The sequence below is a fragment of the Babylonia areolata genome, chromosome 34 (genome assembly GCF_041734735.1).
Source record: "Babylonia areolata isolate BAREFJ2019XMU chromosome 34, ASM4173473v1, whole genome shotgun sequence".
NCBI lineage: Eukaryota > Metazoa > Mollusca > Gastropoda > Neogastropoda > Buccinidae > Babylonia > Babylonia areolata.
In genome coordinates this window covers 7,057,747-7,083,190 of record NC_134909.1, presented here as the reverse complement: position 1 = coordinate 7,083,190, position 25,444 = coordinate 7,057,747, and the positions used below count along the sequence as shown (strand labels likewise).

The 25,444-nt window shown below is 44.5% G+C and overlaps 2 protein-coding genes across 3 annotated transcripts in view; one reads left to right on the top strand and one right to left on the bottom strand.

Annotated features, from left to right (window-relative positions):
* LOC143277420 (uncharacterized) overlaps positions 1-4,734 on the top strand; it is a 13,382-nt gene extending 8,648 nt beyond the window's left edge. Inside the window, exons 5-6 of the mRNA XM_076582223.1 lie at positions 2,079-2,196; positions 2,749-4,734. Of these exons, the coding sequence (XP_076438338.1) occupies positions 2,079-2,196; positions 2,749-3,734 (1,104 nt within the window). The 3' untranslated portion in view covers positions 3,735-4,734. The remainder of the gene's footprint in view (positions 1-2,078; positions 2,197-2,748) is intronic.
* Positions 1-25,444, bottom strand: part of LOC143277658 (uncharacterized) — a 615,105-nt gene that overhangs the window by 555,182 nt on the left and 34,479 nt on the right. The gene's annotated exons all lie outside the window — the stretch shown is intronic.

Genomic DNA, 25,444 nt, shown 5'->3' with positions numbered 1-25,444 from the left:
AGGACCGCAGACGCAACCTCCCTTCTCCATCTGTCTCTGTCGGCAGCCGCCGGCAGCAGCTCACGTGTCTGGAGTCCGGTCCATTGTTTGATGTTCTCATGCCAGTTCTTCCGCTGTCTTCCTCTTCTTCTCCCGCCCTCGATGGTGCCTTGCATGATTGTTTTGGACAAGCTGGTGTGTCGAAGGAGGACATGGTAGCGCAAATCTGAACAAAAATCGTGATTTTTCATAACTTTTTTTGTTTTTGACAGTCTTCGGCTCTTCAAACCCTAAACCAAAGAACATACCATTTAGCCCAGAAATGACAAAAGGACTCTTTTTGTACTGGGTTTTGCTGACTGTGTCTTCACGTTTTTCTTTTCCTGTTTTCTCTGTTTCACTATTTTGGGTTAGTCAGCTGTTTCAAATAACTACTACATAAAATTGCCTACAGTTACAGATTTGAAATGTTGCACAGTTATTCTACAATGTATGATCTTCATTTTGTGAAGACCATTTTTGATCAACTTGTCAAGATGATATTTCAAGCATAATTTGAAAAAAATGCAGCATGTTTTAAGTCATAAAAAAAAATCATCACAAAATTTCTAAAATAGGTACTAGGAGTTTCTTATTTGGGGGAAAGATGAAACAAATCAAATGATAATATAAAATGAAAAAACAAACAAACAAAAAAACAAAAATACCCCCCCCCCCCAAAAAAAAAACAACAACAACAACACACAACAAAACAAAAAAACAAAAAAAAACAACAACAAAAAACCCCAACAAACAAACAAAAAAGACTTCAAAACAACTACAATATCTTAAACATAACTAAAGTTTTAAGTATTTGAATTTAATTGTTTTTGGCGGCCATTTTGGATTTTGGATGCGTTTCCATAACGACGTGTGGTGAAAGTGATCAAAAACATGTGTTTTTTTCTTTTGTTTTTTGTTTGTTTGTTTGTTTGTTTTTAAACACTTTTACAACAATTCACTTTCAAACCAACACAAAATCTGACTAATATTACTTAAAAGAGTTTCAGTTTTAGTTTCAGTAGCTGAAGGAGGCGTCACTGCGTTCGGACAAATCCATATACGCTACACCACATCTGCCAAGCAGATGCCTGACCAGCAGCGTAACCCAACGCGCTTAGTCAGGCCTTGAGAGAAAAAAAAAAGAAAAAAAAAGATAAGCTTACATAAATAAATAAATAATAATTATGATATAAAAAAAGGTAGTAGTAATGAAAATAATAATAATAAAATAATAACAATAATAAATAAATAATTAAAAAGAATAATTTAAAAGAATGCAAGCTGATTTGGACTGCCATGTCCGTCTTCAAGGTATCATGACACCGGGCGTCGGCGATCGTCATGCGCGGCGTCCGACTCTTGCTGCCTGAAAACCTCGCACACGTACGCGCTACGCGAAGCTTGGCGCTTGTCGCCTGACACGTGATGCTTGATGCGCCGTGTGCGATGGGCTTTCAGCAGCATTGTGTACATTGTAAATGGAGAGAGTGACTACTGCCCTTTATTGTGGTGTCATCTTTTGTTCTCATGGCCTCATTGTTCAGAGACGTTGACCTGAAAACAACCACTACTGACTACTACAGCACACACATAATTATGCACACACCGACACACACACACACACACACACACACACACACACACACACACACACACACACACTGACACGTACACACACACACACACATGGAACACTGAGCACTGAATTGTTAAACGCTATCAGCTGTACAGCTCCAGTGACAGTAATAGGTGCAAATCAGAGAGAGAGACAGACAGACAGACAGACACACTGACACACAGAGACAGGGCGCATGGTAGCGACAGCTGTATACAAAACAGCAGACTAGAAGAAGAGTAAACCACTCTGCCCTCTACCCATGTCCAATAGGACGATGACTTGTCCTTCAGACAGACAGAAACACAGACAGACAGAGAAACAGAAACAGAGACAAAAACAGAGACACAGAGATTAGTGGTAGTGACAGCTGTATACAAAACATCAGGTCAGAAGAAGAATAAAACAATACCTCTGCCCCCTATCCATGTCCAACAAACAGGACGAGGATGTGTCCTTCAGACTGACGCGAGTGACCAAGACTGACGCGGGCTATGTGTACGTCATCACTCTGGAGTACCAGTCTGCCGAAGTCCCTGACATTGTCGTCAAGATCGCGTGTAAGTCAAGCTTTCATATAATACACACTGTGCTTGTGCGCAGAGAACCAGCGGCGTACACACGCACACGAACTGGGTCTATCTATCTAAATATCTATCTGTCTATCTAAATATCTATCAATCTACACACACACACACACACACACACACACACACACACACACACACACACACACACATACACACGAACTGGATATAATATCATGATTAGCCTACTTATATTGTCCTGTGTCTCAGGAATCTTCAGGTTTCATGGCAATAAATTATTCTATTTCATTCACACACACACACACACACACACACACACACACACACACACACACACACACACACACACACACACACACATATATACACTCTGGTGTTGATGGAAAAAAAATCGGGAAGATGAAGAGAAAGAGTGAGATATGTCGACAGTATGTGTGTGTGTGTGTGTGTGTGTGTGTGTGTGTGTGTGTGTGTGTGTGTGTGCGCACGCGTGTGTATGTGTGTGTGCGTGCGTGCGTTCGCGCACCTTATTTCAGCACTCTACAAATCATATTTCTGTTCCAGCATTCCCTGTTCAAGTGAACAGCCCCGACCCAGGGAAAGCTACGGTCTACATTCCCAAACAATCAGAGGAGAAGAACCGCGCACCTTGGGTCTATTTCGTGTTCCCTGATCACTTCTTCTCGCTTCGACTGAACCTCACATCGTCAGCCGAAACAATGGACATTCCACGCGTCACTCTAAAAATAGCACGAGGCGATGACGTCACCTTCCAAAGCGGACATGACGCACAGATGAACTTCGCTCTGCACGTGGAGGGAGACGCGTCTGTCATCGAGAGCGAGCGAGCTGAGGTCCGGTTCCTGAGGAAATCAAAGGAGGAGAAGGATACAGTGGAACGTCTGCACTTCTTCTACGTGGACTCGGACTTTACCGGGTCGGGTGGGGTGCAGCCGCACTTAGTGAACGTGGAGGGGAGGAAAGGGTACCGGCAAGGCACGGTGCTGGTCAACGCCTCACACGGCAGCGACAGTGACGCCCCCGAGGGCGTCATGGAAGCCTTTGTGACCCTCACCTTCAGCTGCTCCATCAACTGCCTGGTCAAGCAGATGACGAAGCAGCACCACGTCAGCCTCTACAGGGAGGACCACCCGGGGCCTTTCCCCGACAGCTTCATCGGATTCGTGCGCGATGACTACAAGCGGAACGGAACTCACGTGCGCTGTGACCTTCGCCCCCACGCCAGGCCTTGCGCCATCCTCTGCGAGGCTGCTGGCAGTCGGGTCACCTCCGTGGAGATCGAAAAAGTTCTTCCTCCGGCCGCCATGCCCGCGCCTGCTCGGGGATTCGGAGGTCGCGGCGTGGACCGTGCCGCACACACGCGCCAGCTGAGCGTGGCGGGCAAGGGAGGCTACTGGGGTGGCGCCGTCCTGATGTTTGAGCAGCTGGGACAGGAGGACGCGGGGGACTACCTGTGCATGGCCCAGTCCGGGAAGGAGACGGTCACCAAGGTCATCACTCTGGTTGTGAATGATGGCTGGGAAGACTGAACCCTCCGACACTAAGCATCCCTGCAAAGTCCATTGGTCTGGTTGCCACAACTTTTATATACGACGATTTCATTATTTCCTCCTTTGTTTACAAACAAAACATAATCAGTTTTGGTGGAGATATATAATGCGAAAATCATAAATGGACAAAGTCTTAAAATTTCACTTATATAGTTGCAAAACTGACTGAGTTATGAAGATATTAATGAAAGTGTGGGTACTTTTCCACTTAGAGGGAAAGCAAAGGTTAATTAACCGGACCAGGAAAAAAAAATCCAGGGAAGAGCATGCCAGGACTTCCCTCTCAGAACGCTAGAGGAACTAACAGCTAGGACTTCTTATCGGATTTGTATTTGTATTTGTATTCCTTTTTATCACAACAGATTTCTCTGTGTGAAATTCGGGCTGCTCTCCCCAGGGAGAGCGCGTCGCTACACTGCAGCGCCACCCATTTTTTTGTGTATTTTTTCCTGCGTGCAGTTTTATTTGTTTTTCCTATCGAAGTGGATTTTTCTACAGAATTTTGCCAGGAACAACCCTTTTGTTGCCGTGGGTTCTTTTACGTGCGCTAAGTGCATGCTGCACACGGGACCTCGGTTTATCGTCTCATCCGAATGACTAGCGTCCAGACCACCACTCAAGGTCTAATGGAGGGGGAGAAAATATCGGCGGCTGAGCCGTGATTCGAACCATCGCCCTCAGATTCTCTCGCTTCCTAGGCGGACGTGTTACCTCTAGGCCATCACTCCACTGATTGTCGACCAAGACTTCAACCCCCCCCCCCTCCCCTCCACGTACCATCCATCCCCAACCCCTCTCCCGCAAGACAGCCAGCCCCACCCTCCTCCCTCACACACACACACAAAACACCAGCCAGGGACAGCCACGATTCCCCCTTGAACAATGACGCATGCGCAACCCTTATGGAATCAAGACCTCAGCGCTGAATTTGATTGTTTGCCAATAGGCCGTTAATGTCAACTCTACACACACACACACACACACACACAATAAAAATATAAAGGACAATCAACCCATCAAATTGGTAAAGAAAATCAGAAACTGACATTACTTCAATCTTTATTTATGTCTTTTCCTGGATTAGCTGAATTAATTTTTTTTGATTGCTTGTAATTATTTCTTTGAAAGAAAAAAAAAAAAAAAAAAAAAACAACCCACAAAAACTAGACCTTCCGTTGTTGTTTTCCACTTTCTTTACATATGCATGCAATTGGAAAACCCGCCTTTTGGGGGGGCTGTCTCACTCTTAAAGGATATACATGGTCTTATTTCTTTCAGAGAGAAAAAAAAACCCTTAATAATTCTGTGGGTTCACTATGAACAATTCAACACTTTTGGTATGTTGTTGTTTTTGTTTGTTTGTTTGTTTGTGTTTTTCGTGGAGATAATGCTGCGGTCAGATGGAAAAACAACAACAAAAAACCAAACAAACTTTTTTTTGTGCCCACCCCTCTCCCTCGATCGGACACTTACAGATGAACATAGCACGATTGAACCAGTATTGCCTTGCCAAATCAGAGTTTACGTCTCAAAATTTTACCCAATCATAACTGACTTGTCATTCTGTACTTGTTAAACAAAAGTCGATTGTGAAATCGGTAGTTCTGCAGCACTAATTGTTGCTGAGAGAGATGGGGGTGGGGGGCGGAGGGGGGCGGGGGTAAAAGAGGCGAGGGACAAAGAGTGGTCATGAAACCAGCCGCCGTGGCGAAGTGGTTGGCGTCGCGGACTGACGGCTGGGAGGACGCGGGTTCGAATCCCAGCAGAGGAGGGTTTTTCGGCCCGTGGCCGGCTTCTACCCAGAGTTAAGTGTGCTGTGGGCTTAAATGGGGAGACTGGGACCACACAGTTGAGTGTGGTCCACTTCAAGGATGCGTCTTTGGGTGTGTTGCTCTAATTACCTGACCAACACTGCAAGTGTCTGTATCTCTCGGGCCTGGTTAACGCCGGGATATCATTATGACAGGAAGCGTAGAGTACAGTCTTGTCACGCAGTCCCTAACCAAAATGGAACTCCATAGCAACATCGTCAGGACAGTTGCTGAGTAGAAGTACACACACACACACACACACACACACACACACACACACACACACACACACACACACACATGGTTCCTTTCGCAAATGTCTTTGTACAATATTAAATAATGTATCTGTGTCACTTTGATACAGCAAAACACCACACCAGACAAATAAACACAAAAAAGAACAACCCACACCACCACCACCACATACTGTTTGGAAACACCAACACCACACACACCGTATGTTGCAAAACTGGAAGATTTCATGGCTCCTGTCACAAATGTCTTTGTACATAATTAAATGTGTTTGTGTCATTTTGATTCAGCACACACAAAAAAGTAAAGAAACACACACACACACACACAGACACACACACACGCACACGCACACACACATAGAGGGGCTGTTTCACACTCAGGCTATTCTTGACCATTGGAGACCATTGATGAAGTCTATCCTCGAATCATAAATTTTGAAGCAGGAGGAATCGTTGTCAGCTACACATTGGCACAACACACTGTGCACATTTTTTTTCTGCCCCATCATCTGCACCGTTTCAGTGGCATTACTCCCACGCCGCTCATTTAGATTCCCCCATACACAGCCACACCCGGGTTCGTCCGTCGCAGTTCCAGCGTCGGCAGTCCACAGGGAGCCATCGATTTAGGTCGCCAGGAGGCCACACACCAGAGGAGACCCTGCACTGCTGCTGAGTCACTTCAGCTACACATTGGCACAGCACACTGTGCACATTGCCACCTGGTCTGAGGCTGTACCGTTGTCAGCTACACATTGGCACAACACACTGTGCACATTGCCACCTGGTCTGAGGCCCGTTTCCACCCTGGTCTGGCTCTGGAACTGCAGACAGTGCAGTGAGGATGATGGGAGCTGCATGCACAGAGGAGAGGAAAATGTGTCTCTTTGAGGCGCGTTGGTCGGGGAGTTTCACTGTGGTGCTGTTGTCTTGAAACTCCCCAGCAGTCCATCTATCAGGGGAGTTTCACTGTGGTGCTGTTGTCTTGAAACTCCCCAGTGTTGTCTTGAAACTCCCCAGCAGTCCATCGATCAGGGGAGTTTCACTGTGGTGCTGTTGACTTGAAACTCCCCAGCAGTCCATCGATCAGGGGAGTTTCACTGTGGTGCTGTTGTCTTGAAACTCCTCAGCAGTCCATCTATCAGGGGAGTTTCACTGTGGTGCTGTTGTCTTACAGACGGGTTGAAACTTCCCAGCAGTCCATCTATCAGGGGAGTTTCACTGTGGTGCTGTTGTCTTGAAACTCCTCAGCAGTCCATATATCAGGGGACTTTCACTGTGGTGCTGTTGTCTTACAGACAGGTTGAAACTCCTCAGCAGTCCATATATCACCTGCTCAAATTATGTCAAATTATGGTGCTTAGAGCCTCGCCTACCACTAAGGCCATCTCAAGGCTATCGCCACGTTAATACCAACTACAAGGGTAAAACAACAACAACAATAAAAAACACACCCAAGAACCAATGAAAACAAGTCACCGCTTTAAGCTTTCAAAGTTTAAAAAAACCTTCCATAGTTTAAAACCTTCAAATCTGATTAAAAATGTTCACTTCTTTCAAGAAGTCCATCAGCGTCCATGGAGGGACATCACGAAAGAAAGTCTTGAGAGAAACCGCCGTGTAATGTCTGTGTCTAACGTCATGCAGATCCCAACAGTCAAGGAGCACGTGTTTCACGGTGAGAGGCTCATCACTATCACCTGCTCACGAAACGCCTTGGGTGAAAGAAGTTTCTCACCAATGGCTTGGTTGGCCTGTGTGTGTGTACACCCTGTAGCCATTGGTGGGAGCGAGCTCACGGACACGTTGGTAGACAGCATGGTACCACTTTGATGCTTTGTGCAGGTTGTTGTAAGTGCCAAACAGTTGGTCCATGATGCCCACCTCTCCCGTGTCGTCGTTGTTTTTGTGAAGAACATAAAGTCAACAGGCTGTTGAACAGTTTTCTCTGCCTCTTTTTCCTCGTGAGAAATTTAAGTGCATTCATTTGACACTGGAACAGCTACATTTTGCCATGCAAATTATAAATGTGTGTGTGTTTGTGTGTGTGTGTGTGTGTGTGTGTGTGTGTGTGTGTCGTCTGTCTGTCTGTCTGTCTGTCAGTTGGTGTTTTTTGTGCCTGTGTGTATCTGTGCTTGTGGGTGTCTGTGTGTGTTTGTCAATGTGTGACTCTCTGTGTATGGGTGGGCGTCTGTGAGCGTCTGTGTCTGTACGTGTATGAACGATTGCAACTTGTTGATTTGAAACTTCAACCATGAATTGCAGGTCACGAGAGGATGTTATATCCCTCGCAACAACAACATGTGACACAGTAAGAAACGCCAGCTTCCTGTGTGAACGCGAAATGCATAGAAATGATAGTCTTGACAGCACCATTCTTCAACTCTCCATACTATCAAAGGATCATACTAAACACAGTCATCGTTTCATCAGTTGTCCTCGAGGCCATTTCACTCATTTGTTTTTGGCGTGTGACGCGTACACAGATTGTTGGCATCATGACGTCACTGAAGCGGCCTCGTGTTTGGCTCCTGTGACGCCGCTTCCGCCGTCTTTTCAGTGTTCCAACAACTTGGAACTGGTGCCTTACTCCCTGCTGTGTGACTCCGGAGATTAGAAAAGAGAGATAAACCACTTGCAGAAATTGCTGAAGCCAGGCAGCCTGCGCCGCGGCACGCATTCATTATTCATGAGCTGCCTTTGCCCCGCCCAAACTAAGGGAAAGCGTCAGTCGAACGCAGTCTCCTGAGTGATTTTATAATTTGGATTACACCTTTTTTCCCTTTTCTGTTTGCTTCATCCCACGCAGATGTCAAACTCAATTTTGTTGTGAATAACATTCCTAAATATTTATATGTATTGGTTACTATTATTTCCCTATCACCACCGCACCATTTTTCACGAGTCGAAAGATGACCTCCATTGCGGAAAACTATAATATTGGTCTTATCGAGATTCACTGTTTGTTGTAGTCTGTCTGTTTCTTGCTTAAGGGCATTTAATTGATTTTGTAACCCTATGGGTGTGTCAGACAAGAAAACAACATCATCAGCAAATAGCATTAAGAGCAAATCTGTTGCGCCAGGTATCATTTGTATTCCATGTCTCCCCTTCTTTGATAACTCCACTGCCAATTCACCGATGAAAAAGGAAAACAGCTGTGAGCTTAGCATACAACCTTGTTTAACCCCTCTTGGACACTGAAAAAAGTCTGAATAAATCCCTTTGTCACGAACACATACAAGTACAGAATCGTAGATGCTTTTAACAGCCATGTAAAACTCCCGAGAGAGAGAGAGACAGAGACAGAGACTTAGAGAGAAAGAGCACAATACAACGGTCTGCTCGGGCAACATGAAACGTTCGTATATATATGGATTATATATATGATTATGTACATATAGATAGATTTAGATTTACATACTGACAGATCTATATGAAATTATGTATGTATGTATTCATGTATGTATGTATGTATAGACAGATGTTAGAAGAGAGACAGAGCTGAATATGTGTTTTATGTTTTGATATATATATATATATATATATATATATATATATATGTTGTTGAAGAAATGGTGATGTAAACCAGAAAGTGTGAAGAAAAAGTAGCGTTACGAAAACGCAGTTCAGTAATTTACAACTGTCTCTCTCATGTGCAACATTGCGCTGGGGTGGGGGGGGGGGGGGGGTTGGAGGGGGTGGGGGGGGGGGGGGGTTAGGGGGGGGGCGGGGCCAGGGGGGGGAGTTGGTGGTGGGGGGAGCTGCTTTATTTTCTTTTTATATTATCTACATTCAAGCAGATGCAAACGTGCTAAAAAACAAGCAAAAATGAATCGGTTTTCATTGTATACAGCGAATCTTACTACACGTGGGAAATTCCCGGCGTAACTTAACTTTCGCTTTACTGCAGCTGAACCGTCAGAACCGACTAGTTTCCTTCAGGTTGGGAAGGAGAGGGTGATTTACCCCCACCCTTCCGCACTGCGTGTGTGCCCCAAAACGGCTTCAGCACTGTTACAGACAGTAAGAAGGGGCCTGCCGCGAGTGGTTTATCTCTCTTTTCTAATCTCCGGTGACTCCCAGTCAGATTGCAGTGATGAGAGTGATGAAGACTTCTGCGTGTTTCCTCCTTGTGTGGGGGCCACAGTGTTTGACTGTGGTAATGGACAGGTTGGTAACACACGTGCACAGATCTCTGTGTGGGTGTATGTGTGTGTGTGTGTGTGTGTGGGGGGGGGGGGGAGCGGGGGGTGGGGGTGGGTGGGTATGGAGGAGAGGGGGTATGCCCATGTGAGGGGTGTGTGCAGGTGTCTGCATGAATGTTCGATATCGCTTCTTGAATACTTTTTAACTCTTTTCCAATTTTTGTATCTATTTTCACACACACACACACACACACACACACACACACACACACACACATCTATATTAAGTATTACCAAGTGATTTTGAACTTCTAATCGATTGTCAGCATCAGTATTCCTGTCAAGTCATGCCCCAAGATGATGATAAGCACACACTGTCACATTCAATACAGACTTCAACACGTGCCCCGTCAGTATTGTATTTGTATTTGTGTTTCTTTTTATCACAACAGATTTATCTGTGTGAAATTCCGGCTGCTGTCCCCAGGGAGAGCACGTCGCTACACTACAGCGCCACCCATTTTTTTGTATTTTTTTCCTGCGTGCAGTTTTATTTGTTTTTCCTATTGTCACCTTCCTTATTTTCACTTTCATCCGTCATGACTTAGTCTTCACGTAAATCGTCTACATTTTCTCTGCATTTATCTTTATTTTCTGAATCGTTTCACTCGACATCAAAACCATGCTGAACTTCTTGAAGCACTTCTTCAAGTGACACGATCACCAGCCTCGTCCGCTTCGACGCCATCTTAGCAACGGAGTGACCGGCGTCGGCCCGTGTTGATTCTACCAGGTTTTGAACCAGTTTAGATCAAAGGAAGTTACTCTAAAGAAAATGGATAGACTGGAATGATTTACCCTTAGACCGTTAGTGTGGACTTTTTGAATCAAGTAACACAGATGTGTGTGAAGCGTGTCGAAACAGCAAGTGTCGCGAGTTTTTTGCTTGTAGCTCCCCACAAGATTTCGTTTTAGCCGCCAGTGGATTATTATCCATTGTTTTTGGCCTTATAGGCCATGTCTACTTCTCTGCGCTTCTAGATTTCGGGAACATGCTTAGAAAATTATTTCTTTAAGTTTACTATTTAAGTTTTTGGTGTTTTGTCTGCCCCCGCCACGTGCGTTGTTTCACTGTTATCACCCATTTCAGATCTTCCATACACAGCCCCACCCGGGTTCATCATGTCGCAGTTCCACTGTTAGCGGTCCACAGGGAACCATCGACATTAGGCCGCCAGGAGGCCACATGGCAGAAGAAACCATGCACTGTAGTGTTCTGTAGTGCTTGTTCTGATTTAACTTACCCTTCAGTTTTCTGCTCATGTTAGTTTTAGAGAGACATATTCGTAACAAGAGTGGTCCCTGGCAAACTATGGGGAGTTTCTCTTAGCTTATGTTAAAAAGCTTTTTCCAGTCAGCAGACAAGGGCAAGGAGCAAGCTTGATGACTTTTTTAAAGCATGAAACAGCTGTAATTTGCTGCACATGCTAACCTCCCTTTCTGTACGTCAAAAAGTGTTCAACATGAACATTACAGGTAATGGTTAAAGCAAACACCTCCGTTGCAACACTCTCCACCACTGCCACTCCCCAAAGCGGAAAAACTGTTCTAAGGTTACAGGTTGAACCAAAACTGATTCTTATGATTCTTTCCCTTCTTTTTGAAAAATGAAGACTGCAGGGTTTTTATTCATTTATCATAGTCTCCCTCCCTCCCTCTCTCTCTCTCTCTCTCTCTCTCTCTCTCCATCTCTCTCTCTCTGTGTCTCCCCTCCATCTCTCTCTCTCTCTCATAACAAATGCCATCCATTTCATCCACTTTCATCATGGAACATATTACTGACATATACTTTCAACATTCTCAGTGCTTACCCAAGCAACAACTGTGCGATCAGCTCTACCAGTGTAGAAACGAAGCAGATGAACGTGAATGTAAATCTCTGTGTTTCAAATCAGGAACTAACATTGAGATACCAGTTCTTCCTCCTGCAGTGGTACTATTCAGTGGAAAGGGAAACTTCAGTCTGTTTCCTCTACAGACAGACAAACTGTATAATCACACATGTCCAGATACACATTTTGCCTGCTCTGTACTGACATACTACTGCCTGCCTGTGTATGTACGTTGTAATGGTGTGAAAGACTGTCCTGGGTTTGAGGATGAAGTGGGGTGTGACAGCTTCACATGTCCAGGCTATTACAGATGTCGCAAATCGAGAATTTGTGTCCATCCAGAAAACGTATGTGATGGAGTTTCCCAGTGTCCACAGTGGGATGACGAACTACTGTGTCAGTACCATTGTCCTTCCCACTGTACTTGCTATGGACTGTCTGCCTTCTGTCACCATTCTTTTGAAACAGACAACATCACTGGTCTCCGCTACCTGGATGCATCGTCTTCAGATTTGCTGAACATGACCATGCTGGTTTATCTCAATCTCCAGAACTGCAGTCTTGTTTATATTGAAAAGATTAGTTTTCCCAGTCTGCTATTTTTAGATTTAAGCAACACTAATCTGACCTCTGTTGAGTGGGACCACCTGAAAAGCATTGGCCAACTGCGTTCTCTACGTTTGGCAAGGAATCCAGTGACAGTGGTTTGTTCCGGTTATACTGATGAAAGTTTAACTCTCCCTTCTGTCAGAAAACTGGATCTATCTAATATTACGAATGGAATAGATAGTAGATTTTTACAACTATTTCCTTATCTTCAGCATCTCAATCTCTCTGGAAACAGAATAAATCACGTGGAAACTTTTCAGTTGACTAGACTCCAGAGTGTGGATGTCCGAGGCAACAGGATTGACTCTTTCCCGCGGAATATATTCAATACTTTGGCTTTCCTTCAAGCCGTGTATGCTGACAACTACAAGCTATGCTGTCCAGCCATGTTACCAGTGGGTTTCAACTCCTTCAACTGTCATGCTCCTTCAGACGAAATTTCCTCCTGCGAGGCAATGCTGCGATCTGACGTGTACCGTGTTGGGCTGTCTGTCTTCGCCACTCTCACCTTGCTGGGCAATCTGTCCAGCTTCATATTCCGGGCCTTTGTGGACAGAACTGGTGTCACACAGAGCTATGGGGTCTTCGTCATCCACTTGTGTGTCTTGGACTTCCTGATGGGTGTGTACCTGGCTTTGATAGGGGTGGCAGACAGAATGTACCAAGGCACCTATCTGTGGAATGATATCAACTGGAGAAATAGCGTGACATGTACTGTGGCTGGATTTCTGTCTTTTGTATCAAATGAAGTGTCGGCATTCAACATATGCCTGATCACGCTGGATCGGTTTTTAGTTCTCAACTTTCCATTCAGTTCTGCACATTTTGGACGACAGTCAGCTCAGGTGGCTTGTTTGATTGCATGGTGTACTGGGATTGGACTGGCGCTAATCCCCTTACTGCCCGTCGTATCTACCTGGCAGTTTTACCATCAGAAGAGTATTTGCATTCCTTTGCCTATTACCTGGGACGACTCTCCTGGTAATACCTATTCCTTTGGAGTCATAGTCTGCCTGAACTTTGTTCTCTTCTTGCTAATCGCAATAGGTCAAGCCTCCATCTACTGGTCAGTGCGAGTCCACAGCATGTCTTCCAGACACTCCAACAAAAAGTCCAGCGACTTCACAATTGCTCGTCGGTTGATTTCTGTGGCTGTCAGTGACTTTATTTGTTGGTTTCCCATTGGACTGCTGGGCCTTCTGGCCTCCAGTGGCATCCCCATTCCTGGTGAAGTCAACGTGGCCATTGCCTTACTGGTGTTGCCTTTAAACTCCACCATCAACCCCTTCCTCTACACATTAAACATCTTGATAGAAAAAAGGCGTCGAGCTCGTGATCTACGTCTGGAGAAACTGTTGTTGATGGAGGTCAATGCAAAAGTGGCTGAAATGACTGGAGATAAGGTAAAACTGAAGTACTCTAAAGCTGAAGCTTGTAAACTGGTTGAAATGTGGGTAGAGTCAGGACTTGTCAGCTTTCAAAAGTTCAAGTGACTTTGGTTTTGTGTGCGTGTTCCATATCTTGTCTATTGACAAACGAATATTCCGTATGTTTTCAATAAGAAAAAGATCAAAATATATCTCTTTTCATTTGATGTATGTAAGCCCAACACTCGGCTTATATCACAGATTGACATAAGTTTACGTTTGGGCCTACAGCAAAGTGAGAGCTGTATTATCAATGGTTTCTCCAGTCAATGGGAAACCATTTACAGCTAAGTCTTTTGTGAAGGACTATGACTCTCAAACTGGGAGGCAAAATTGCACTGGCTCTTAGTGCTGCAGCCTTGTGGGCTAGTTGGCCTTTTGGGAACCATCCCAACGCCAACTGTCCTAAAACCCTCTTGGCCGAGAGAGTGGGGATGTACTTGGGCAAGACACTCTCCACAATAATCAAATTCTAGCCCAGATAGTCGGGACAGCAGTTGCCTCCTCTGCCGTTCTGATGGTCATAGTCGGACACGACTGACTATCATATATTGCTATGAAGGCCTCCGATCATATGTTTCATTTGTCTTTCTGTCGATCATACAATTATATATGTTAATATCTGTAAGGTGTTCCCGTCTTAGATACTAGCAACGCGTACTGCGAATGAATGAAAACAGATTACCATTATGTCTATACACTATGCCATATATCTTTTGAATCTTTCTTTCATGAGTAGTAGCGCTACCGGTCACCTACTAGCACAATGACTAACACACACACACACACACACACACACACACACACACACACACCAGTTGACCCGTGTTTTAATTCTGTCTGTCTGTCTGTCTCTCTCTCTCTTTCACACACACATACACACACACACACATACACACACACACAAACACACACACACACGAGTGAGACCTCAGTTCTTGATCGGGCATCGTGAAAACAACAAAGAAGCAAATATCATGCTATTCCATATGTAACAAAAACAAAAACAAAAACAAAACCCCAACAAAAACAACACAAAACAATTTTTACACCGAACATACAATAAGAGCACAATCATAACGTCCAACGTAAAAGAAAACTCTAAAAAGCTTTAGGAAATGCAATGTGATTGACCAAATTAACAAACATGAAGAATGCAGCCAGCCCTCTAATGCAGGTGGGGTTGGGGAGACACGTGGGGGGGTGGGGGTGGGGGGGGGGACACAAAAAGCAGGGGACCGGTCTGCGGGCCTGTGCACTGCTGACCACCGAAAAACTTTTGAATTTGACAGTGTTACCAAATGACTGTGTAATTGAGTTATCAAAGTTAAATTATGAAAAACCAATAATCCTTTGCACTGTTGACAGACAGCGTTTTGACAATTTACCCAGAAATGAAAGAATCTGTGGATAAATGCTCCATAAACAACATTGCTGATCAGTTTCACTATTTGTTTGTGTGTCCTTTTCTTTTGAAAGCATCAGACAAAAATAAAGCAGCTGATAATAATGTTTAAAAAGATCTAAAGATGTTGCAAGAATGGTCAGACACATGGAACCTCTGTTTTAACGAATCAAAATGTAAAGTTATGCACACTGGCAAACAAAACCCTGGTTATGACTACACTATGAATATTGGTAATCATATTCAAATTATAAATGCGTGTAAAGAGGAAAAAGATCTAGGAGTGACGTTTGATGACAGATTTTCCTTTGGGCATCACCTCCAGAGAATTATAAATAAAACTAACCAAATGACTGGAATTATTCAGAGAGTTTTTACTTTTAAAGATAAGGTTGCCCTTTTGAAATCATATAAGGCTTTTGTTAGACCTCATTTGGAATATGGGGAATGTTGTGTGGTATCCTACATGGAAATATCAATCAATAGCTGTTGAAAATGTTTAAAGCAGAGCTACTAAAATGTCAAAGGAATGCCAGAATATGATATATGGAGAAAGACTAAAGTATTTAAATTTGCATTGTCTGAAGGAACGAAGGATTAGGGGAGATTTGATACAGACTTAGAAAAATTATTAACAACATTGAGGACATTGATACTAACAATTTTTTTTACTCTTTGCCAATCAAGCATAACAAGAAATTCTGAAGGAAAAATATTTGTTGAACCATTTTACACACACACACACACACACACACACACACACACACACACACACACACACACACACACACACACATCTATTCGTATTGTTAACATGTGGAACGCACTACCACCTCCAGTTAAATTTGCAAAAGATACTAACAGTTTTAAGAACTTTCTGGGCTGCGATCCAAAGAAGTTTGGCAACACATTTTACGAATATGACGAATAAATTGTTTTGATATATCTAAAATGAAGCATGCATGCAAACCAAAAAGATACAAATACAAAGAGGGGACGTTTATAGACCGCCAGGCCTAAAGGCAGAAATGCCAGTCCCTACTACTGCTACTACCTCTACTAAAAACGTTCATCTAGACATTATAGAATCCGCCCAGACTCCATTAAATTCTGCTTACTGTTTTCTGAAAAAAATCCCAAAAGAATACTGTTAGAATTTAAATCCTTAGTTTCTGCTATACGTAGCTCTTTTCATTGATGTTTTGTCCATTGATCTGAATTTTTTTGTCTGTTTGTATTGTGAGTGAAATAGTACTGGTCCATGTGTATACTGAGTGATTGAACAAATGAGGCTATTTCAACTTTTTTTTTACACCACACTTTTTATCTACAGGATATTTGCAACAGATGACTATATGTAATGTTTCAATGCCCCCAGGGTGCACACGAAATTAACGCCTTGCCTCGAGCACACACCTGTACTAAACACCTGTACTGAACTGACGATCACACAGTCATGATCTTGCCTTGAGTACACACCTGTACCAAACACCTGTACTGAACTGACGATCACACAGTCATGATCTTGCCTTGAGCACACACCTGTACCAAACACCTGTACTGAACTGACGATCACACAGTCATGATCTTGCCTTGAGCACACACATGTACCAAACACCTGTAACGAACTGACGATCACACAGTCATGATCTTGCCTTGAGCACACACCTGTACCAAACACCTGTACTGAACTGACAATCACACAGTCGTGATCTTGCCTTGAGCACACACCTGTACCAAACACCTGTACTGAACTGACGATCACACAGTCGGGATCTTGCCTTGAGCACACACCTGTACCAAACACCTGTACTGAACTGACGATCACACAGTCATGATCTTGCCTTGAGCACACACCTGTACCAAACACCTGTACTGAACTGACGATCACACAGTCGGGATCTTGCCTTGAGCACACACCTGTACCAAACACCTGTACTGAACTGACGATCACACAGTCATGATCTTGCCTTGAGCACACACCTGTACCAAACACCTGTACTGAACTGACGATCACACAGTCATGATCTTGCCTTGAGCACACACCTGTACCAAACACCTGTACTGAACTGACGATCACACAGTCATGATCTTGCCAGCGGAATCACGTGCCACAAACGACGAGCATGGTAGGACAGTCAAACTCCGGTTCAACTGTTCGGAGCTGTCGAAATATTTGAATACTATTGATACTGAATACCTCTTAAATCTTTCTTTTTTCGTGAGCAGCATGGCGACTGGTCACCCACCAACCAGCACAATGACCAACATACATACTCGCGCGTGCGCGCGCACACACACACGCAAACTGCTGACTACTCATCACTGCTGACCGCCACTAAGCACAAACCATTACTGACCATTGACCACCGGTGACCGTCAACTACTACTAACCACCGCTGACTACTGATCATTGCTGACCACAACTGGGCATTTGACCGCTACTGGCCATTCACCAATGCTGACCACTCACCACTACTGATCACTACTGACCACTGACCACCGCTGATCGTTAACAACCACTGACCACTGCTTACCACTACTGACTGCTGACCACTGATTATCGTTAACCACGACTGACCACTGATTATTGTTAACAACCACTGACAATGCTTACCACTACTGACCACTGCTTACTACTACTGACCACTGATTATTGTTAACTACAACTGACCATTGCTTACCACGACTGACCACTGATTATTGTTAACAACCACTGACCACGGCTTACCACTACTGACCACTGATTATCGTTAACCACGACTGACCACTGACCATTACTGATCACTGGTCACTGTTGACCACAGCTGACCACCAATGACCACTGCTGACCACTAGATGTGTCAGGTCATATGTCTAACACTCATTTATGTTTCTGTTGCAGGAGATGCGCAGTCATTTCAAGTAAAGCAGGAAGAAGAACTTACACATTTCAGGAGACTTACGTTAGCACAAAACACTGAAAAGACTTATCGTGTACACCTGGTGGCATACTTTTGTAAGAAGATGGACCCCCCCCCCCCTCCCTGTACCTGTGGCTGAGCGTGAGGTGGCGCTGTTCGCTCCGTACCTGGCGCGTCGCCTCCAGCCTTCTTCAGGTAGGCTGAACCAACATTGTCAGAACTATGCATTTACAGTGTGGTTTGGGCCATCCGTTCTAACAATTGTGGCTAGTAAAAACAAGACTGTGTGGTACCAACAGAGAAAAAAAGGCTTTAACTCACTCAGTCCTCTCTTCTCCTCTACACAGACCCCTCGGATGTCCAGTGGGTGTCTGAATGACCCAACATTTAGCTTCCGTCGTCAGAATTGTGGTATTCTTTGTCAACATTCACCTCTTCAGTATAAGAGCCTTCCGCTTGCAATATTTTGATGATGGTAACTGGGGTGAAACGCTGTTAACGTCGTCTCTTTCGCCGTTCGTATGGAGAGAGTTAAGTTGTGCATAAAGCCCCCACTACCCCGGGCTTGTTGCTGGCCATTAGAGGCCAGCTTTACCTAACATTGGTCTCTTTTGGGCAGCATGTATGGTCACGTTCCATGGACTGTTGAGAAGATCTAACTTGTTTAGCAATGAGAAGGGCCTTCAGGCCGGTAGACAGTTGACAATGGACAGTTTTGGGGTGGAGCAAGACCAGAACTTATTACTGTGCTTGTGAAGTGGTCCAGAAAGAACTGATCAGTTCAGAGGGGAAACAAATCACACTCCCTGTGCTTCATTCACATACCCTTTGCCCAGTGGCGGCGATTCCAGGCGCCTTCAGTTTACAAGGTTCCGAACCACCCGATTCCCAAGCTTTCCCTCTATCAGCCGCAGCCTTCGCCTGGCGTCTTCGCATGCTCGTAGCAGGGCGTATAGACTTCTGTGTTCGTGGCCTGCAACTCCCACGTTCACTCGTATGTACACGAGTGGGCTTTTACGTGTATGACTGTTTTTACCCCGCCATGTAGGCAGCCATACTCCGCTTTCGGGGGGGTGTATGCTGGGTATGTTCTTCTTTCCATAACCCACCGAACGCTGACATGGATTACAGGATCTTTAACGTGCGTATTTAATCATCTGCTTGCGTATACACACGAAGGGGGTTCAGGCACAAGCAGGTCTGAACATATGTTGACCTGGGAGATCGTAAAAAATCTCCACCCTTTACCCAGCAGGCGCCGTCGCCATGATTCGAACCCGGAACCGTCAGCTTGAAAGTCCAACGCTTTAACCACTCGGTTATTGCGCCCATCAGTAAAGACATTTCAAGCCACAGTTTGAGACGTGGTGGCGCTACCTGGACGTTGTCTTGCGGGGTGCCAGGGGAGGTGATCAAGGTGGAGCAAGTCCTGCAACTACCCTGTACTATGATAGAATGAAAATGTATAAAAATCTACCTTCGTGTTGGACCTGTATCCTAGAACAATATTGACACCTTTGTCGTTTGATGACACCCAATTCGGAGTTGATGTTTCTATTGCGCGCGCGCGCGCGCGTGTGTGTGTGTGTATGTGTGTGTGTGCCGTGTGTAAATTAATACATCGGTCAGCTGGTGTGTGTATGTGTGTGTGTGTATGTGTGTGTGTGTGTGTGTGTGTGTGTGCGTGCGTGTGTGTGTCTGTCACATATGTCTGTGTGTGTGTGTGTGTGTTTGTGTGTGCGCGCGCGCGCGCGCGCGTGTGTGTGTGTGTGTGTGTGTGTATGAATTTTGGTCATTGTGCTGGTACGTGATCAGTCGCCCTGCTGCTCACGAAAAAAAAAGAAGATTTAATTGGTATTCAGTATCAATAATATTCAAATATTTCGACAGCTCCAGTTAATGTACCACGCACATATGCGCGGAGCTACGGGCTGAGCAGAAAACACGGCACAAAGATGTGCATGATCGCGTTACTTGCTGTTTCGACACGTTGCAGGCACATCTATGTACTGAGTTTGACTCGAAACAAAAAACTCCCCACCAATGGTCTATGGGGGAAAATGGCGGCGAAGCGAACTAGATGGTTGGTCGCGTTACTTGGTGAATTGTGATTGCTCTGTCAAAATCTCCCAAACTTTCTGAAGTTGTCAACTTTTCTAGACATCTGACCTTCCAAAACTGATAATTATTAAACAAGAAAACAACGAAGACAGAAAGTTGTGCAAAATATGATTGTGGTCCAGCAGATCATTTCAGGGAGATTTTGTTTGATAAGTAAACTCTTATCACAGGCAACTCATGGGCGTCAGTTTGCCCTAACACTTAACTCGGTTTTCACTTCGTCCTTGAGTTTGCACTTCCTAACAACTGGGGGGAAAAGGTAACAGTTTTTCTGTGTTACATCTATACCTTTTTTTTCCTTTTTAGAAGTATTACTTTATTATTGTTAGTATTATTATTTATTTGGGGGTGTATTGTTATAACCGTTGTTGCGAGTTTTTCTGTGTTACATCTATACCTTTTTTTTCCTTTTTAGAAGTATTACTTTATTATTGTTAGTATCATTATTTATTTGGGGGTGTATTGTTATAACCGTTGTTGCGAGTTTTTCTGTGTTACATCTATACCTTTTTTTTTTCCTTTTTAGAAGTATTACTTTATTATTGTTAGTATTATTATTTATTTGGGGGTGTATTGTTATAACCGTTGTTGCGAGTTTTTCTGTGTTACATCTATAACATTTTTTTCTTTTTTGAAGCATTACTTTATTCTGTAATGTTTTGGGATATTGTTGAAACCGTTGTGAGTTTTTCTGTGTTACATCTATACCATTTTTTTTCTTTTTAGAAGTATTACTTTTTTGTTTTATACTTTTTTGGTATTGTATTTGAAACCGTTGTTGTGAGTTTGAAACCGCCCGGTCAGCGTGGCAGTAGAGGGGGTCGTCTAGTATAACAAAGGGCCAAAACATCCCTCTCCCAAATGACCCCATGGCAGTGTTTGATATGCAATAACCCAGGAGAAAAAAAAAGAATAAGTTATAGACGGAAAACTGGCAGAGGCCCTTGCAGAAAGAGATGAAACAGAGAAGGGAAAAAATCCCACTGCATCGTGATTGTTAATCTGTGGTGGTGGTGTGTCCATCGAGATCGATGATGACCATCGTTGTCATCCAGCTGGGGGATGGGGGGAGGGTGGTGGTGGGGTGGGGGGGAGGATGCTCATGAATCTATCTGTGAATGCGCAGATGGCTGAATAGTCCAATCTGCGCACGAAATGTTGCCTGACAGTTGGGGCAGACAAAGACAGGCATACCATTGTCAGGGAGCTTGTTTGCCCGTGACTTTCTGGCCTGCCTCTTCTGAACAGCTGCAGCAGTCCTGTTGGCCTCGCACAACTTGGCGCCTTTGTGCACAGCAGCGCGCCATTGTCATGGTCCACTGCAGATTCCTCCAGGAGTCAGGGTTGATATCAAACGCTTTCAGAGAGACTTTCAGAGTATCTCTGAAGCGCTTCTTCTGACCTCCGTGTGATCTCTTCCCTTGTTGCAGCTCGCCATAGAAGAGCCTTTTGGGCAGCCGATGGTCTGGCATGCGTGCCACGTGTCCAGCCCAGCGAATTGAAAAAATCGCACAGCATCGTGATTGTCAATCTGTAGGACAGTAGCACCAGCAGTGCAGAAAAAAGGAAAGAAGACGACGTGACTGACATCATGAATTTTATGGAGAAAGGAGAAGTGACAGTGGAGAAAGGAGAAGTGACAGACCCAATCAGGTTGGGAAGACAAGGGGGGAACAGACCTAGAATGCTGAAAGTGACTGACCACAGAAAGTAGAAAGAGAGAAATCATGAAAAAAGCAACAATGACAAATCAGGAAATCTGTGACCCTAAGAAGAGGGTGTACATAAACAATGAAATGACACCAACAGAAAGACAACTATTCAAAGATCTATTGGCAAAAAAAAAAAAAGAAGAAAGAATGGCCAGAGGGGACAAGGACCTGATAATCAGTCTAATATCACCATCTTAGATGAACAGACTATAAATGAATAAACGAAACGACGACCTGATTATCAGAAACGGCCAGTTAGTCAAAAAGACCAGAGTGGATGACCAGACATATGCAGACAAGGTGAAGGAAGAACAGACCATGACAGATGACGAGTGACTGCAACCTTACAATGTAAAACAGACTGTAAATAATTGTCAAGACTTTCAGTTTTCCTGTGACTGTGTCATTTTATACAGTAATGTAGATAGTCTCTTCAATAAGATAGAAGAACTGAACGTAAGATTGAATGAGGTAAAACCACAAGTTATCAATCTAACAGAGACAGTTCCAAAAAAACAGAGTAAGATATTCAAAGTAAAAGAGCACTGTAGCATCCCAAATTATGACATATTTACTGACATCCTTTATGGAGAGCTCGCCACAGGGCAGAGAAGCATCGGCCGCCCACAGCTGAGATACAAAGACGTTTGCAAACGTGACATGAAGGCGCTTGAGATCAGCACTGAGTCCTTGGAGGACCTTGCAGATGGCCACAACAGATGGAGAAGCACTCTCAAGAATCAGCTAGGATTGGTGAGGACAAACTGTCAGCTGCTGTGGCAGAAAAGCAAGCTCGCAGAAAAGGGACGGTAGCCAACAGACCAGCATCAGCTTACACATGTGATCACTGCGACAGAGACTGCCTCTCTCGCACCGATCTCTACAGTCACAGGCGACGCTGCTTGGTCCAAGCAGACAGCCCAATTAGACATTAGGTCGGATATACCCTATCCTTGGTCAGCCATGACCGAAGGAGGCCTGCTACTACTGATATAAATAAAAAGAGAGGTGTAGCCCTGTTTTTATACAAATCCTTAGAAGCCCAAGAATGTCCAATATTAGCAAATTCTACTTTTGAAGAAATTGTATGGTGTAAATTTAAAAGTGCAAATGATGAGAGAGTTTTAATCGGGTGTATATATGAAAGTCCAAATTCATCAGAACAAAACACAGACGAGCAAGAAGAGAACAAAGTTCAGGCAGACTATGACGCCAGAGGAATAGGTATGTCCAGGTGAGTCATCCCAGGTAATAGTCAGAAGAATGCAAATACTCTTCTGATGGTAAAACTGCCAGGTAGATACAACAGGCAGTAACGGAACTAGCGCCAGTCCAATCCCAGTGCACCATGCCAGCAAACAAGCCACATGAGCTGACTGTTGGCCAAAATGTGCAGAACTGAATGGAAGGTTGAGAACTAGAACCGATCCAGCGTGATCAGACATATGCTGAATGCCGACACTTCATTTGATACAAAAGACAGAAATCCAGCCACAGTACATGTCACGCTATTTCTCCATATTCCACAGATAAGTGCCTTGATACATTCTGCCTGCCACCCCTATCAAAGCCAGGTACACACCCATCAGGAAGTCCGAGACACACAAGTGTTCCAGTCTATCTGGGAGAGAGGATCTCAAGGATGCTTCTGTTGTCCACATTTACAAACGGAAGGGAGACAAAACATCCTGCGATACCCACCGAGGAATCTCTTTCCTCTGCATCGCCGGCAAGATCTTCGCCCGTATCATACGGAACAGACTGGTTGACCATGTCTCCAACACAGTCATCCCTGAAGCACAATGCGGCTTCCGTTCAGGCAGGGGAACATGTGACATGGTGTTTGCCGTACGCCAGATGCAAGAAGTGCCGTGAGCAGAAAAAGGAGCTCCACATGGTCTTTGTAGACCTGACTAAGGCCTTTGACACGGTGAACCGCCATGGTCTGTAGAAGATCCTCCTAAAGTTCGGCTGCCCAGAGAGCCTAATCCAGCTGATTGCGCCTTTCCACGATGGCATGCAGGCGAGAGTACAGGAAAATACTGACACGTCGGATCCGTTCCTGTGGTAAATGGAGTGAAACAGGGCTGCGTCTTGGCACCCACACTGTTCTCCATTCTCTACTCTGCCATGCTGATTGATGCCTTCCAAGACTGTGACCGGGGCATTTACATTCAGTTTCGCACAGATGGCAAACTTTTCAACTTGCGGCGACTCCATGCCAGGTACAGGGTGTTTGAGGCACTGATGAGAGAGTTCCTCTTCGCTGATGACTGCGCGCTTGCTGCACACACCCTTGAGGACATGCAGTTCATTATGGACAGGTTCTCAACCTCCTGCAGGCGATTTGGACTCCCCATCAGCCTCAGCAAGACCCGAGTCCATGTACCAACTGGCTAGCTCACAGAACGCCAGTGCCTCCCCCCCCACCTGCGATCAAGATCATTGACACAAAGATCAAGTCAGACGACAAGTTTTGCTACCTGGGCAGCACCCTATGCAGCAACGGAGCCCTTGATGCAGAAGTGACGCTGCGCATCGCCAAGGCCAGCTCCGCCTTTGGCAGACTCGACAACAGGCTGTGGAGCAATAAAGGCATCAGGCTCAGCACCAAGATGAAAACCTACCGAGCTGTTGTGCTGACCATCTTGTTGTACTGCCGTGAAACATGGACGACGTATCGCCATCACATTCAACAACTTGAGCAATTTCACCAGAGATGCCTACAAAAGATCCTCGGCATAAAGTGGCAAGACAGGGTCTCCAACCTCCAGGTCCTAGAGAGGAGCGGCCTGCCCAGCATCGAAAGCCTGATATCAAGCAAGAAGACAGCAAGAAGAGAACAAAGTTCAGGCAGACTATGACGCCAAAGGAATAGGTATGTCCAGGTGAGTCATCCCAGGTAATAGACAGAGGAATGCAAATATTCTTCTGATGGTAAAACTGCCAGGTAGATACAACAGGCAGTAACGGAACTATTATGTAAGTTACCAACGTCAAAGTTCAGATCCACAACCCTGAAGTAACAATCAAAATAATGTCACGCAGGTTTGAATCATGTCCACGGAATCTTGGGTCTGTTGCGTACAGTTTTCCTCTAAACTACAGTGGTTGGCGTATTCTTTGTATTGAATTCAGTCTCGTTCTCTCCAGAGTCACACACATATACAATCCAAAATAAATTATTCCAAATCCAAAATAGACAATAACCTATAAAGTACTTTGTTATATAATCATGTAATTATGCAACACACAGGCACACGCAAATCACATCTCACAATAATGCTCATTCGTGATTCAGTCTCAAATCAGGCTGACACAATGAACTCCACTTATATTCAACCATTACATTGAAAAATATCTAAAATGAAAATTGTCACTTTGTTAGATCATATTAAAATTTCACA